General features: G+C 40.2%; 1 protein-coding gene across 3 annotated transcripts in view; it reads left to right on the forward strand.

Moving 5' to 3' along the window:
• The window catches only part of LOC128689283 (lysosomal cobalamin transporter ABCD4), a 368,619-nt gene that overhangs the window by 118,989 nt on the left and 233,730 nt on the right, over nt 1-15,900 (forward strand). For all 3 annotated transcript variants that reach the window (XR_011392042.1, XR_011392041.1, XM_070085217.1), the window contains one exon: nt 8,835-8,951. Coding sequence is in view for 1 of the 3 variants with exons in the window: in XM_070085217.1 (XP_069941318.1) it covers nt 8,835-8,951 (117 nt within the window). In the remaining 2 variants the exon portion in view is untranslated. The remainder of the gene's footprint in view (nt 1-8,834; nt 8,952-15,900) is intronic.

Raw genomic sequence — 15,900 nt, forward strand, 5'->3', positions numbered from 1 at the left:
AAAAATTGCAAAGGTTAGTGGATGAGTTTGGGAATGTGTGTAAAGGTAGAAAGTTGAAAGTGAACATAGAAAAGAGTAAGGTGATGAGGGTGTCAAATGATTTAGATAAAGAAAAATTGGATATCAAATTGGGGAGGAGGAGTATGGAAGAAGTGAATGTTTTCAGATACTTGGGAGTTGACGTGTCGGCGGATGGATTTATGAAGGATGAGGTTAATCATAGAATTGATGAGGGAAAAAAGGTGAGTGGTGCGTTGAGGTATATGTGGAGTCAAAAAACGTTATCTATGGAGGCAAAGAAGGGAATGTATGAAAGTATAGTAGTACCAACGCTCTTATATGGGTGTGAAGCTTGGGTGGTAAATGCAGCAGCGAGGAGACGGTTGGAGGCAGTGGAGATGTCCTGTTTAAGGGCAATGTGTGGTGTAAATATTATGCAGAAAATTCGGAGTGTGGAAATTAGGAGAAGGTGTGGAGTTAATAAAAGTATTAGTCAGAGGGCAGAAGAGGGGTTGTTGAGGTGGTTTGGTCATTTAGAGAGAATGGATCAAAGTAGAATGACATGGAAAGCATATAAATCTATAGGGGAAGGAAGGCGGGGTAGGGGTCGTCCTCGAAAGGGTTGGAGAGAGGGGGTAAAGGAGGTTTTGTGGGTAAGGGGCTTGGACTTCCAGCAAGCGTGCGTGAGCGTGTTAGATAGGAGTGAATGGAGACGAATTGTACTTGGGACCTGACGATCTGTTGGAGTGTGAGCAGGGTAATATTTAGTGAAGGGATTCAGGGAAACCGGTTATTTTCATATAGTCGGACTTGAGTCCTGGAAATGGGAAGTACAATGCCTGCACTTTAAAGGAGGGGTTTGGGATATTGGCAGTTTGGAGGGATATGTTGTGTATCTTTATATGTGTATGCTTCTAGACTGTTGTATTCTGAGCACCTCTGCAAAAACAGTGATAATGTGCGAGTGTGGTGAAAGTGTTGAATGATGATGAAAGTATTTTCTTTTTGGGGATTTTCTTTCTTTTTTGGGTCACCCTGCCTCGGTGGGAGACGGCCGACTTGTTGAAAAAAAAAAAAAAAAAATATATATATATATATATATATATATATATATATATATACATACATATACATACATACCTACCTACCTACCATCCAACTTACGACCACTTGACTTACGACAGTGTTTTTTATGCCAAATTTCTGGGAAATAAAGAACTATTTGTGTTGTACACAGTGTTTATCCTAAACCTTACAGTATAAAATACAGTACTAACAACATAAAAAGTAAAGTAAAACATGAAATACCAAAATAAAACAATAAAATAAAGTTATTACAAAAATGTTTTGTTGATATTCAGTAGTAAAGTTCGACTTACGACCATTTCGACTTATGACTGGTTTCTTGGAACCGAACTCGGTCGTAAGTCGGATGGTAGGTGTATATATAATTTTTTTTTTTTCCAACAAGTCGGCTGTCTCCCACCGAGGCTGGGTGACCAAAAAAAGAAAGAAAATCCCCAAAAAGAAAATACTTTCATCATCATTCAACACTTTCACCACACTCACACATTATCACTGTTTTTGCAGAGGCGCTCAGAATACAACAGTTTAGAAGCATATGCGTATAAGGATACACAACATATCCCTCCAAACTGCCAATATCCCAAACCCCTCCTTTAAAGTGCAGGCATTGTACTTCCCATTTCCAGGACTCAAGTCCGACTATATGAAAATAACCGGTTTCCCTGAATCCCTTCACTAAATATTACCCTGCTCACACTCCAACAGATCGTCAGGTCCCACGTACCATTCGTCTCCATTCACTCCTATCTAACACGCTCCCGCACGCTTGCTGGAAGTCCAAGCCCCTCGCCCACAAAACCTGCTTTACCCCCTCTCTCCAACCCTTTCGATGATGACCCCTACCCCGCCTTACTTCCCCTATAGATTTATATGCTTTCCATGTCATTCTACTTTGATCCATTCTCTCTGAATGACCAAACCACCTCAACAACCCCTCTTCTGCCCTCTGACTAATACTTTTATTAACTCCACACCTTTTCCTAATTTCCACACTCCGAATTTTCTGCATAATATTTACAGCACACATTGCCCTTAGACAGGACATCTCCACTGCCTCCAACTGTCTCCTCGCTGCTGCATTTACCACCCAAGCTTCACATCCATATAAGAGTGTTGGTACTACTATACTTTCATACATTCCCTTCTTTGCCTCTATAGATAACGTTTTTTGACTCCACATATACCTCAAAAGGTGAGTGGTACGTTGAGGTATATGTGGAGTCAAAAAACGTTATCTATGGGAGAGGTATTTTGAAGGGTTTGGGGCTAACCCTGAGGAGCCTATGCCAGTTGTGGAATCTATTGTGGCATTGGGGAAGTCGTTGGAGTTGGAGGTTAGTGGCAAGGATGTGGAAGAGTTGATGGAGGACGATGATGAAGAGCTAACCACCACAGAGCTGAAAGAGCTTGAGGTGCAACAGCAGCAGACCACAGCTCAGGAATTTCTTTCAGAGGAGGAAGAGAGATGGAGGAAGTTGCCTTTTGCCTTTGACTGTTGCAAGCCCATTTCTGAAACTGTCATTCTATATCGCAAAATTTTTTTGGAAAAAAAAAAATATTATGAAATGATAGAGAATCTTTCCCCGATGCTAATAACACCAAAAGTATGAAATTTGATTGAAAACCTACGGAATTACACTCCCATGAAGTTAACGATCTCGGCGATATACATGCATTGGCTATTTTGCCGACTTTGAGCCCTATTTTCGGCCAATTCCATTGTTCCAGTCAACCAAACTCATAGCTATTTCTTTAGAACTCCATTTTTTCTATCAATTGAGTACAAGAAACTACCCATTTACTGACTTCAATTATCCAATAAAGTGGTCAGAAATTGGCAATTTGACCAATTTCATGCAAATTAAAAAGGATGCCAATTTCAAAATAGGGTCCAGAATAAACATTGTAGACATTCTTGGCACTAAACTAACATACCTCTGTTCATTAGTCACGTCTCCAGGCCCCATTTATATTACTCTTGCTTTCTACTATTTTGATTTTTTATTCACACAAAAAATGGAAGATTTACTGTTATGCAGACTACTGCATTATTGTAAAAATGATATAAATAATATCAGTGCACTAGTGAAAGAATATTAGACTCCCCAGTTGACGTGTATTGGACGTGTAGTGTGATTTGCTTACTCTTGAATATTGGTAAAAATCGAACTTTTCCGCTACTTTGAGCTCAATTTTAAGGTCGTTTTCATCGTGAAACTAATCAAAATCAACTCTTATTTCTGTAATATGTTTTCCATTCTATGAAATGAGACCAAGAAAACAAGAATGCAACCATAAATACTACACAAAAATACACCTCAAATTCGGCGATTTTAACCCGTGAATGGTCCAAATGTATATACAGGTCTCCCTCAACATTCGCGTTTTCAACTTTTGTGAATTCCCAGCTGCCAAATCATATTTAAGTTTACCGCCACGAGTCCTTACTACCCTCCCTCCGACCCCTGCAACTGGCAGCCAGCCCTCCCACCACTGTGTGGTGAGTGTTTTGTTTGTTCATTATTTGCTATTAAACTACAGTATAAATAATGTAAACCCATCCGTGACTGCATATTAGAATGGCTATTCAGACAGGTATTGGAAGGTGACATCATGTGTTTACTCTTGAACACAGCAAAGAATCAAACATTTCTGCTACTGCTAATAATAATAATAATGATATTAATTTAATAATAATAATAATAATAATAATAATAATAATAATAATAATAATAAATACGATAGAATTGAAGAAGGAAATTGTACAAAAATACGAGGGTTGAAGCAGTGGTGGAGGAAGTGGTTGACGCATCGTCAGTGTGGCTTTGTTTATGCTGGAGTTTACCTGGAGAGAGTTCCGGGGGTCAACGCCCCCGCGGCCTGGTCTGTGACCAGGCCTCCTGGTGGATCAGAGCCTGATCAACCAGGCTGTTGCTGCTGGCTGCACGCAAACCAATGTACGAGCCACAGCCGGGCTGATCAGGAACTGACTTTAGGTGCTTGTCCAGTGCCAGCTTGAAGACTGCCAGGGGTCTGTTGGTAATCCCCCTTATGTGTGCTGGGAGGCAGTTGAACAGTCTCGGGCCCCTGACACTTATTGTATGGTCTCTTAACGTGCTAGTGACACCCCTGCTTTTCATTGGGGGGATGGTGCATCGTCTGCCAAGTCTTTTGCTTTCGTAGTGAGTGATTTTCGTGTGCAAGTTCGGTACTAGTCCCTCTAGGATTTTCCAGGTGTATATAATCATGTATCTCTCCCTCCTGTGTTCCAGGGAATACAGGTTTAGGAACCTCAAGCGCTCCCAGTAATTGAGGTGTTTTATCTCCGTTATGCGCGCCGTGAAAGTTCTCTGTACATTTTCTAGGTCGGCAATTTCACCTGCCTTGAAAGGTGCTGTTAGTGTGCAGCAATATTCCAGCCTAGATAGAACAAGTGACCTGAAGAGTGTCATCATGGGCTTGGCCTCCCTAGTTTTGAAGGTTCTCATTATCCATCCTGTCATTTTTCTAGCAGATGCGATTGATACAATGTTATGGTCCTTGAAGGTGAGATCCTCCGACATGATCACTCCCAGGTCTTTGACGTTGGTGTTTCGCTCTATTTTGTGGCTAGAATTTGTTTTGTACTCTGATGAAGATTTAATTTCCTCATGTTTACCATATCTGAGTAATTGAAATTTCTCATCGTTGAACTTCATATTGTTTTCTACAGCCCACTGAAAGATTTGGTTGATGTCCGCCTGGAGCCTTTCAGTGTTTGCAATGGAAGACACTGTCATGCAGATTCGGGTGTCATCTGCAAAGGAAGACACGGTGCTGTGGCTGACATCCTTGTCTATGTCGGATATGAGGATGAGGAACAAGATGGGAGCGAGTACTGTGCCTTGTGGAACAGAGCTTTTCACCGTAGCTGCCTCGGACTTTACTCTGTTGACGACTACTCTCTGTGTTCTGTTAGTGAGGAAATTATAGATCCATCAACCGACTTTTCCTGTTATTCCTTTAGCACGCATTTTGTGCGCTATTACGCCATGGTCACACTTGTCGAAGGCTTTTGCAAAGTCTGTATATATTACATCTGCATTCTTTTTCTCTTCTAGTGCATTTATGACCTTGTCGTAGTGATCCAATAGTTGAGACAGACAGGAGCGACCTGTTCTAAACCCATGTTGCCCTGGGTTGTGTAACTGATGGGTTTCTAGATGGGTGGTGATCTTGCTTCTTAGGACCCTTTCAAAGATTTTTATGATATGGGATGTTAGTGCTATTGGTCTGTAGTTCTTTGCTGTTGCTTTACTGCCCCCTTTGTGGAGTGAGTATTAGTCTCCGTGCTCTTCCAAACATTTCACAATAATTCATTGTAGTATTTGGTGCTTGTAGATTGAGTGTGACTGGAGTGGTTGAGGCAGTGGTAGAGGCAGTGGTAGAGGCAGTGGTAGAGGCAGTGGTAGAGGCAGTGATAGAGGCAGTGGTAGAGGCAGTGGTAGAGGCAGTGATAGAGGCAGTGGTAGAGGCAGTGGGTGAGGCAGTGGTAGAGGCAGTGGTAGAGGCAGTGGTAGAGGCAGTGGGTGAGGCAGTGGGTGAGGCAGTGGTAGAGGCAGTGGTAGAGGCAGTGGTAGAGGCAGTGATAGAGGCAGTGATAGAGGCAGTGGTAGAGGCAGTGGTAGAGGCAGTGGTAGAGGCAGTGGTAGAGGCAGTGATAGAGGCAGTGATAGAGGCAGTTGTAGAGGCAGTGATAGAGGCAGTGGTAGAGGCAGTGGTAGAGGCAGTGGTAGAGGCAGTGGTAGAGGCAGTGATAGAGGCAGTGGTAGAGGCAGTGGTAGAGGCATTGATAGAGGCAGTGGTAGAGGCAGTGGGTGAGGCAGCAGTTGAGGCAGCGGTAGAGGCAGTGATAGAGGCAGTGATAGAGGCAGTGATAGAGGCAGTGGTAAAGGCAGTGGGTGAGGCAGTGGTAGAGGCAGTGATAGAGGCAGTGATAGAGGCAGTGATAGAGGCAGTGGTAGAGGCAGTGATAGAGGCAGTGGTAGAGGCAGTGGTAGAGGCAGTGGTAGAGGCAGTGATAGAGGCAGTGGGTGAGGCAGCAGTTGAGGCAGTGGTAGAGGCAGTGGGTGAGGCAGTGGTAGAGGCAGTGGTAGAGGCAGTGGGTGAGGCAGTGGTAGAGGCAGTGATAGAGGCAGTGATAGAGGCAGTGGGTGAGGCAGCAGTTGAGGCAGTGGTAGAGGCAGTGGTAAAGGCAGTGGTTGAGGCAGTGGTTGAGGCAATGGTAGAGGCAGTGGGTGAGGCAGTGATAGAGGCAGTGGGTGAGGCAGCAGTTGAGGCAGTGGTAGAGGCAGTGGATGAGGCAGCAGTTGAGGCAGTGGTAGAGGCAGTGGTAGAGGCAGTGATAGAGGCAGTGGTAGAGGCAGTGATAGAGGCAGTGATATTTACTAACATTATTATTTTATTATTATCACACTGGCCGATTCCCACCAAGGCAGGGTGGCCCGAAAAAGAAAAACTTTCACCATCATTCACTCCATCAATGTCTTGCCAGAAGGGTGCTTTACACTACAGTTTTTAAACTGCAACATTAACACCCCTCCTTCAGAGTGCAGGCACTGTACTAACATATATGTTATTAATAGTACATTATGAATAACATTTATTATTATTATTATTATTATTATTATTATTATTATTATAAATGTTATTAATATTAACATGTACTATTATTATTTATAACATATATGTTAGTAAATACCACTGCCTCACCCACTGCCTCTACCACTGCCTCACCCACTGCCTCACCCACTGCCTCACCCACTGCCTCTACCACTGCCTCACCCACTGCCTCTACCACTGCCTCTACCACTGCCTCAACTGCTGCCTCACCCACTGCCTCACCCACTGCCTCACCCACTGCCTCACCCACTGCCTCACCCACTGCCTCTACCACTGCCTCTACCACTGCCTCATCCACTGCCTCTATCACTGCCTCTATTACTGCCTCTACCACTGCCTCTATTACTGCCTCTACCACTGCCTCATCCACTGCCTCACCCACTACCTTTACCACTGCCTCTACCACTGCCTCAACTGCTGCCTCTACCACTGCCTCAACCACTGCCTCAACCACTCCAGTCACACTCAATCTACAAGCACCAAATACAGTGAATTATTGTGAAATGTTTGGAAGAGCACGGAGACTAATACTCACTCCAGCATAAACAAAGCCACACTGACGATGCGTCAACCACTTCCTCCACCACTTCTTCAGCCCTCGTATTTTTGTACAATTTCCTTCTTCAATTCTATCGTATTTATTATTATTATTATTATTATTATTATTATTAGTAGTATATTAATATTATTATTATTATTATTAGCAGTAGCAGAAATGTTTGATTCTTTGCTGTGTTCAAGAGTAAACACATGATGTCACCTTCCAATACCTGTCTGAATAGCCATTCCAATATGCAGTCATAAATGGGTTTACATTATTTATACTGTAGTTTAATAGCAAACAATGAACAAACAAAACACTCACCACACAGTGGTGGGAGGGCTGGCTGCCAGTTGTGGGGGGTCGGAGGGAGGGTAGTAGGGACTCGCAGTGGTGGAGGCAGTGGTATTTAATAACATGTTATTAAGGCATAACGTATGTATTTAGTACAATTTACGATGTTTTCATGTATTTTATGATTATTCCTGGTTAAGGAAGCAGTATTGTATTATATTTCCCTACAATATATTGGGGCACCAAGCATTCACGGTTTTTCAACATTCGCGAGGCTCTTGATCCCCTAACCCTCGTGAATGTTGAGGGAGACCTGTATATGTTCACTACCCCAGTGCCCTGAATATTTTGAAAAATGTTATAGGATAAAAAAAAAATTAGGGTCAGTACTTACAGAGATATGAGGCCGAGAAGTTGGCACTGGATGCTCACGTGACAGCAACATCGTGCTGCTTGCAGGAGTGTTGCCGATATACCCTTTTCTATATTTTTCATATTATTTTATATAATTTTTATGTTCTGATAATTACAATATTTAGTAGTTCTTGTCATTTCATAACCAATCTTTGTTCTGACACTAGTATTAGGTACTGAAATTGTACTCAAATTGTCACAAGCACACTGATAGGTGGACATTTACACCTGCCTTGGCGATTTACTATTGTCTTGGAATATATACAAAGTATTTATAGGTCCCAGCAGTGTTTTGTATATGTGGAGGTATATAATAATAATAATAATAATAATAATAATAATACCTAATAATAAGTTCCCTTGAAGCATGAAAAACAGTCATAGGTCAATGTTTTTTTTTTCTCGTTACGCACTATGTGCTGCAGGATTTTTTTTATACTGCACGCACTGACCACATAGACCCATTCTTTCATATGTAGGTCTACCAGCTTTCTCTCACTAGATTTGAGGGCACTAGAATTTAGGCGTACTAGTACATCAAAAACCCTGGGTCGTAAGCTGTACTAGTACATCCGAAACCCCCAAAGGGTTAAATACTACCTTGACTGCAGGGTTGATCAGGCAGTCAAGGTATTCTGATTTCAAACTGGGCTGTGAGGGTAGAACTTTAAAAACCATTCATGTAGATAACCCACAGATAAATGTATTAGTGTAACAGTATGTATGTATGATTGCACATAAATGCAATCATACATACAGATTCTAATTGTGCTATGTATAATACTTGACTCTACTATTAAATCACTATGCACTCATTGACAACTATTTCTATTTTCAGTGACCAGAGAATGACTCAGGATGTGGACAGACTCTGCCTAACTCTGTCTACTATCACAACTAAGGTCATAATATCACCCTTTCAAATTGGTTATTATACATACAAAGTATTTGTAGGGTGAGTAAGTTTTCATCATTTAAAGTACAGTGTTTGTTTACATAAGTCACTAAATCTCCATGGGGAAGTGAAACAAAATACTTCCTGCGTATGCCATGCATGTTGTAAGATTCGACTAAAATGCCGGGAGCAAGTGCTAATAACCCCTTCTTCTGTATAAATTACTAAATTTAAAAAGAGAAACTTTTGTTTTTCCTTTTGGGCCACCCTGCCTCAGTGGGATACGGCCGGTTTGTTGAAAGAAGAAATCACTAAATCTCTTAAATTTTTATTTCTGATTACCTATTTGAAGGTATATTAGAACTATGCTTGTTGTATCTTGTTTACAGTTCTGTTACATATATTTTTAATTTTCTTGTTTTTGTGGGAGTTACTACCTCCTTTTTGTTTTTAATTCTATCGTCCTACCAATTTGTGAAAAACTTTTTATTATTCTTTTGACTGTTTTTCTGTTTACAATTGTAGCCTCATATACTTTCTGTTCATAATGTTAAGGCAGCCTTCTCTATTTTTTGTATTCATTTTGATGATAATGTTAAGACAGTCTTTTGTATTGTTATGTATTTTTTATGCCATTGTAGGTGATGTCATTCCTCTTTTCCTCATGTAAGCCAATGAGGGTATTTTTTGTTGTTGTTAGCCTTTCCTCATAAATCGTATTTTATAGCTTGCCAATAGTTTTGTACGTCATCTTTATAGCTTTTCTGTATTGTGTTATTAGATTAATTCAGCATTGTATGGCAAAGGGGGTTATTGATGTAAACAACTACAGGCCAATATCTAATTTACCATTGCTATCCAAAATCTTCGAGAAACTCGTGCACAGGAGACTATATTCATTTATAACATCACAAAACATACTCAACCCCTGCCAATTTGGCCTCAGAAAAAATAAAAGCACTAATGATGCAATTGTAAAAATGCTAGATCTGCTTTATACAGCATTGGAAAATAAGGAATATCCGCTAGGACTTTTCATTGACCTGAGAAAAGCTATTGACACAGTAGACCACGGCATCCTACTCCAGAAACTTGACCATTATGGTATGAGAGGCCATGCACTTGCATATTTCAAATCCTACCTTACTAATAGGTGTCAGTATGTCACCATAAAAGACACGGTTTCATCAACACGGCCACTTGATACTGGAGTGCCACAGGGAAGTGTCCTTGGTTCCCTGCTCTTCCTCATATACATCAATGATCTTCCCAACATATCCCAACACCTGAAACCCATTCTCTTTGCTGATGACACGACTTATGTCATCTCCCACCCAAATCTTGCCACCCTCAACACAATTATTAATGAGGAGCTGCTCAAAATATCTACTTGGATGACAGCCAATAAACTTACACTTAACACTGACAAAACCTACTATACAGTGGACCCCCGGTTTACGATATTATTTCATTCCAGAAATATGTTCAGGTGCCATTACTGAATGAATTTGTTCCCATAAGGAATATTGTGAATTAGATTAGTCCATTTCAGACCCCCAAACATACACGTACAAACTCACTTACATAAATACACTTACATAATTGGTCGCACTGGGAGCTGATCGTAAAGTGGGAGTCCACTGTATTATGTTTGGTAGCAGAGCAGGTGTTGCACAGCTTAACTTTAAGATCGACAACACTCTAATTGCCAGACATAATGAGGGCAGATTCTTAGGCCTATACCTCGACATAATAGAAAAAGTATCCAAAATGGGTGGGATCCTCTACAAGATGTGATACTACCTGTTGCTACCTGTTCATTTAATTTTGTTTACCGCTACTTTTTTTAGTCCCTTTTATATTGTGTGTGCAGTTAGTGTATATTCCAATTACATTATTGTGTGAGTCCCAAAACTATCTTTTGTTAGCTAGTACCAACTACCTCATATTTTTTTTTTACTTTTTATAGTGCAATCAATTGCTCAACTTTTTTTTTTTTTTTTTTTTCCGACTAGTCGGTCGTCTCCCACCGAGGCAGGGTGACCCAAAAAAGAAAGAAAATCCCCAAAAAGAAAATACTTTCATCATCATTCAACACTTTCACCTCACTCACACATTATCACTGTTTTTGCAGAGGTGCTCAGAATACAACAGTTTAGAAGCATACACATATAAAGATACACAACATATCCCTCCAAACTGCCAATATCCCAAACCCCTCCTTTAAAGTGCAGGCATTTTACTTCACATTTCCAGGACTCAAGTCATTATATTCCCAAGCTCATTTATTTGATTACCACTTTATTTGTTCACCACAACTTATATTAGTCCCTTTTATATTGTCTCCTTTATTTTAGCTTTAAAAAAACTACCTTAGCTCATATTTTTACAGTTAAAATAATTCAGGTGCTATTTTTTAGCTTTAGAATATTTACTTTGTCTTATACTTAACTCTAACTATAGATTCACTATAAATCTTATGATTACAAGCATTGATCCTGATACCAACCTCATATTGAATGACTTAAATGAATCAAACAGTAACTGTAATTACTACACAGCAGAACAATCAAAGGCACTTCTCAGAGCCTACAACAACATAACTGTCTTTAACTACAATATCAGATCTTTAAGCAAACATTACGATGAACTCATACCATTACTAAATTCCCTGCATGCCAGTATGTCCATCATTACTCTCACCAAAACCTGGCTAAAACCTGATACTACAGATGCCATGCCATTCCTGGTTACACAGCCATACACAACTGTAGGCCAGATCAACAAGGGACTACTCAGACCAACTAGAATGTATCACTAATACTTGCACGAGGGATGAACATGGGGGAATATATAATAGCTAAATTCAAATCCAAAAACCTACGAAAACCTCTCAGTGATAAACATCTACAGAGTACCACATTCAAACATTAGCCATTTTAGTGAAAACCTAGGAAGTATGATAACTGATGCACACATGAATGAAGATCACTTACTACTCTCAGGTGACTTCAGTATAAATCTCCTGCAAGACCAGGGCCCACACGTTACTGAATTCACAAACACTATGAGTAACTGCTTGTTGCTACCAACAGTAACAAAACCTACAAGAATTACAGAGACTAGTGTTTCCCTAGTAGACCACATCTGAACCAACACCATATCCCCTTTAGAATCAGGCATAATCACAGATAATACTACAGACCACTACCCTACCTTCCTCATAACTTATCTAGGCAAATTACCCCAAGACACTACTAAAGTCACTTTCAGACTTCACAGTGAGGCAGCCATTAATAACTTCACAACAGCAGTGACAAATATTGACTGGCACACTGAGATAGAAATCTATACAGATATTGACAGATGTATTAATAATTTTCTAAAAAAAGGCCCAATACCTCTATAACAAGCACTGCCCTAAAAAACTAAACAGATGACAGCTAAGAGACTTAACAGTCCCTGGCTAACACCCAGCATCCTCAGATCCATAAATACAAAGCACCAATATGAAAAACAGTACAGAATGGGTCACATAACCAGAGACCAAGCAAAACGTTACTCGTCAATCGTAACCAGCCTGATAAGAAGGACTAAAAAATTGTATTATGAGAACAGATTATCCAAATTAAAAGGTGATATAAAAAAGAACCTGGAAAACCCTATCAGAAATTCTAGGAACAAAAAAGATATCACAAAATAGCACAATTGAACTAACAAAACCAGATGAACCCCAACTCCCACCAACTGAAACAGCAAATAGACTCAATGATTTCTTCTCCACCATTGGAAAAAACCTTGCCAATAAAATCCCAAGCTCAAATACCCCACCCAATGACTACCTCACTGGCAACTACCCGAACACACTGTTCCTAGCTCCGACTAACCCAACAAAAGTCTCCCTTATTATCAACACACTAAAAAACAAGCACCCTTCTGGCAAGACAGTGATGGAGTGAATGATGGTGAAAACTTCTCTTTTTTGGGCCACCCTGCCTTGGTGGGAATTGGCCAGTGTGATAATAAAAAAAAAAATAAAATAAAAAACAAGACAGGAAATTTAAATACCTTGCCACCCTTTATATACAAAAAAGCGTCGCAAGTGCTGTCACCAATCATTGCAACACTCTTTAACAAATCCATCGAATCCTCTACCTTCCCTACAGTTCTCAAAATAGGGAGGGTCACCCCGATCCATAAAGGAGGAGACCAAACAGACTTGAATAACTATAGGCCAATATCCAACTTACACCCTCTCTCTAAAATCTATGAAAAATTAATTCATAAGCGAATCTATTCCTACCTTATCTCCCACAACATACTCAACCCCTGTCAGTTTGGGTTCAGGCCTAGTAAAAATACGAATGATGCTATTATACACATGCTTGAACATATATACACTGCACTAGAGAAAAAAGGAATCCCACTGGGGATCTTCATTGATTTACGTAAAGCTTTTGATACAGTTGACCATGACTTGCTCCACATAAAATTGTCACACTGTGGTATAAGAGGGCACTCCCTCAACTACCTAAAGTCATACCTCAGCAACAGAAGCCAATATGTGTACACAAATGGAGCAACCTCTTCCGCACAGCCAATTACCATCAGTCATCACCAGATCTTCAATAAAGGTAAGTGTCATGTATTCTTTATTGAATACAGTAGTAATCGTGCATATCTTCTTTTTTTTGTGTAGGAAGATGTCTATTTCATGTGGTAAATTTGTTTTTTCATACTTTGGGGTGTCAAGAGCGGATTAAATTGATTTCCATTATTTCTTATGGGGAAAATTAATTTACTAAAAAAAGAGAAGAAGAAAAACTTTATAAAACTGGGATGCTTGAATGTGCGTGGATGTAGTGCAGATGACAAGAAACAGATGATTGCTGATGTTATGAATGAAAAGAAGTTGGATGTCCTGGCCCTAACCGAAACAAAGCTGAAGGGGGTAGGGGAGTTTCAGTGGGGGGAAATAAATGGGATTAAATATGGAGTATCTGAGAGAGTTAGAGCAAAGGAAGGGGTAGCAGTAATGTTGAATGATCAGTTATGGAAGGAGAAAAGAGAATATGAATGTGTAAATTCAAGAATTATGTGGATTAAAGTAAAGGTTGGATGTGAAAAGTGGGTCATAATAAGCATGTATTCACCTGGAGAAGAGAGGAATGTAGAGGAGAGAGAGAGATTTTGGGAGATGTTAAGTGAATGTATAGGAACCTTTGAACCAAGTGAGAGAGTAATTGTGGTAGGGGACCTGAAAGCTAAAGTAAGAGAAACTTTTAGAGAGGGTGTGGTAGGTAAGTTTGGGGTGCCAGGTGTAAATGATAATGGGAGCCCTTTGATTGAACTTTGTATAGAAAGGGGTTTAGTTATAGGTAATACATATTTTAAGAAAAAGAGGATAAATAAGTATACAAGATATGATGTAGGGCGAAATGACAGTAGTTTGTTGGATTATGTATTGGTAGATAAAAGACTGTTGAGTAGACTTCAGGATGTACATGTTTATAGAGGGGCCACAGATATATCAGATCACTTTCTAGTTGTAGCTACACTGAGAGTAAAAGGTAGATGGGATACAAGGAGAATAGAAGCATCAGGGAAGAGAGAGGTGAAGGTTTATAAACTAAAAGAGGAGGCAGTTAGGGTAAGATATAAACAGCTATTGGAGGATAGATGGGCTAATGAGAGCATAGGCAATGGGGTCGAAGAGGTATGGGGCAGGTTTAAAAATGTAGTGTTGGAGTGTTCAGCAGAAGTTTGTGGTTACAGGAAGGTGGGTGCGGGAGGGAAGAGGAGCGATTGGTGGAATGATGATGTAAAGAGAGTAGTAAGGGAGAAAAAGTTAGCATATGAGAAGTTTTTACAAAGTAGAAGTGATGCAAGGCGGGAAGAGTATATGGAGAAGAAGAGAGAGGTTAAGAGAGTGGTGAAGCAATGTAAAAAGAGAGCAAATGAGAGAGTGGGTGAGATGTTATCAACAAATTTTGTTGAAAATAAGAAAAAGTTTTGGAGTGAGATTAACAAGTTAAGGAAGCCTAGAGAACAAATGGATTTGTCAGTTAAAAATAGGAGAGGAGAGTTATTAAATGGAGAGTTAGAGGTATTGGGAAGATGGAGGGAATATTTTGAGGAATTGTTAAATGTTGATGAAGATAGGGAAGCTGTGATTTCGTGTATAGGGCAAGGAGGAATAACATCTTGTAGGAGTGAGGAAGAGCCAGTTGTGAGTGTGGGGGAAGTTCGTGAGGCAGTAGGTAAAATGAAAGGGGGTAAGGCAGCCGGGATTGATGGAATAAAGATGGAAATGTTAAAAGCAGGTGGGGATATAGTTTTGGAGTGGTTGGTGCAATTATTTAATAAATATATGGAAGAGGGTAAGGTACCTAAGGATTGGCAGAGAGCATGCATAATTCCTTTGTATAAAGGCAAAGGGGACAAAAGAGAGTGCAAAATCTATAGGGGGATAAGTTTGTTGAGTGTACCTGGTAAAGTGTATGGTAGAGTTATTATTGAAAGAATTAAGAGTAAGACTGAGAATAGGATAGCAGATGGACAAGGAGGCTTTAGGAAAGGTAGGGGGTATGTGGACCAGGTGTTTACAGTGAAACACATAAGTGAACAGTATTTAGATAAGGCTAAAGAGATCTTTGTGGCATTTATGGATTTGGAAAAGGCATATGACAGGGTGGATAGGGGGCAATGTGGCAGATGATGCAGGTGTATGGTGTAGGAGGTAGGTTACTGAAAGCAGTGAAGAGTTTTTACGAGGATAGTGAGGCTCAAGTTAGAGTATGTAGGAAAGAGGGAAATTATTTCCCAGTAAAAGTAGGCCTTAGACAAGGATGTGTGATGTCACCGTGGTTGTTTAATATATTTATAGATTGGGTTGTAAGAGAAGTAAATGTGAGGGTCTTGGCAAGAGGCATGGAGTTAAAAGATAAAGAATCACACATAAAGTGGGAGTTGTCACAGTTGCTCTTTGCTGATGACACTGTGCTCTTTG

This window comes from Cherax quadricarinatus, chromosome 15 (assembly GCF_038502225.1).
Source record: "Cherax quadricarinatus isolate ZL_2023a chromosome 15, ASM3850222v1, whole genome shotgun sequence".
Classification (NCBI taxonomy): Eukaryota; Metazoa; Arthropoda; class Malacostraca; order Decapoda; family Parastacidae; genus Cherax; species Cherax quadricarinatus.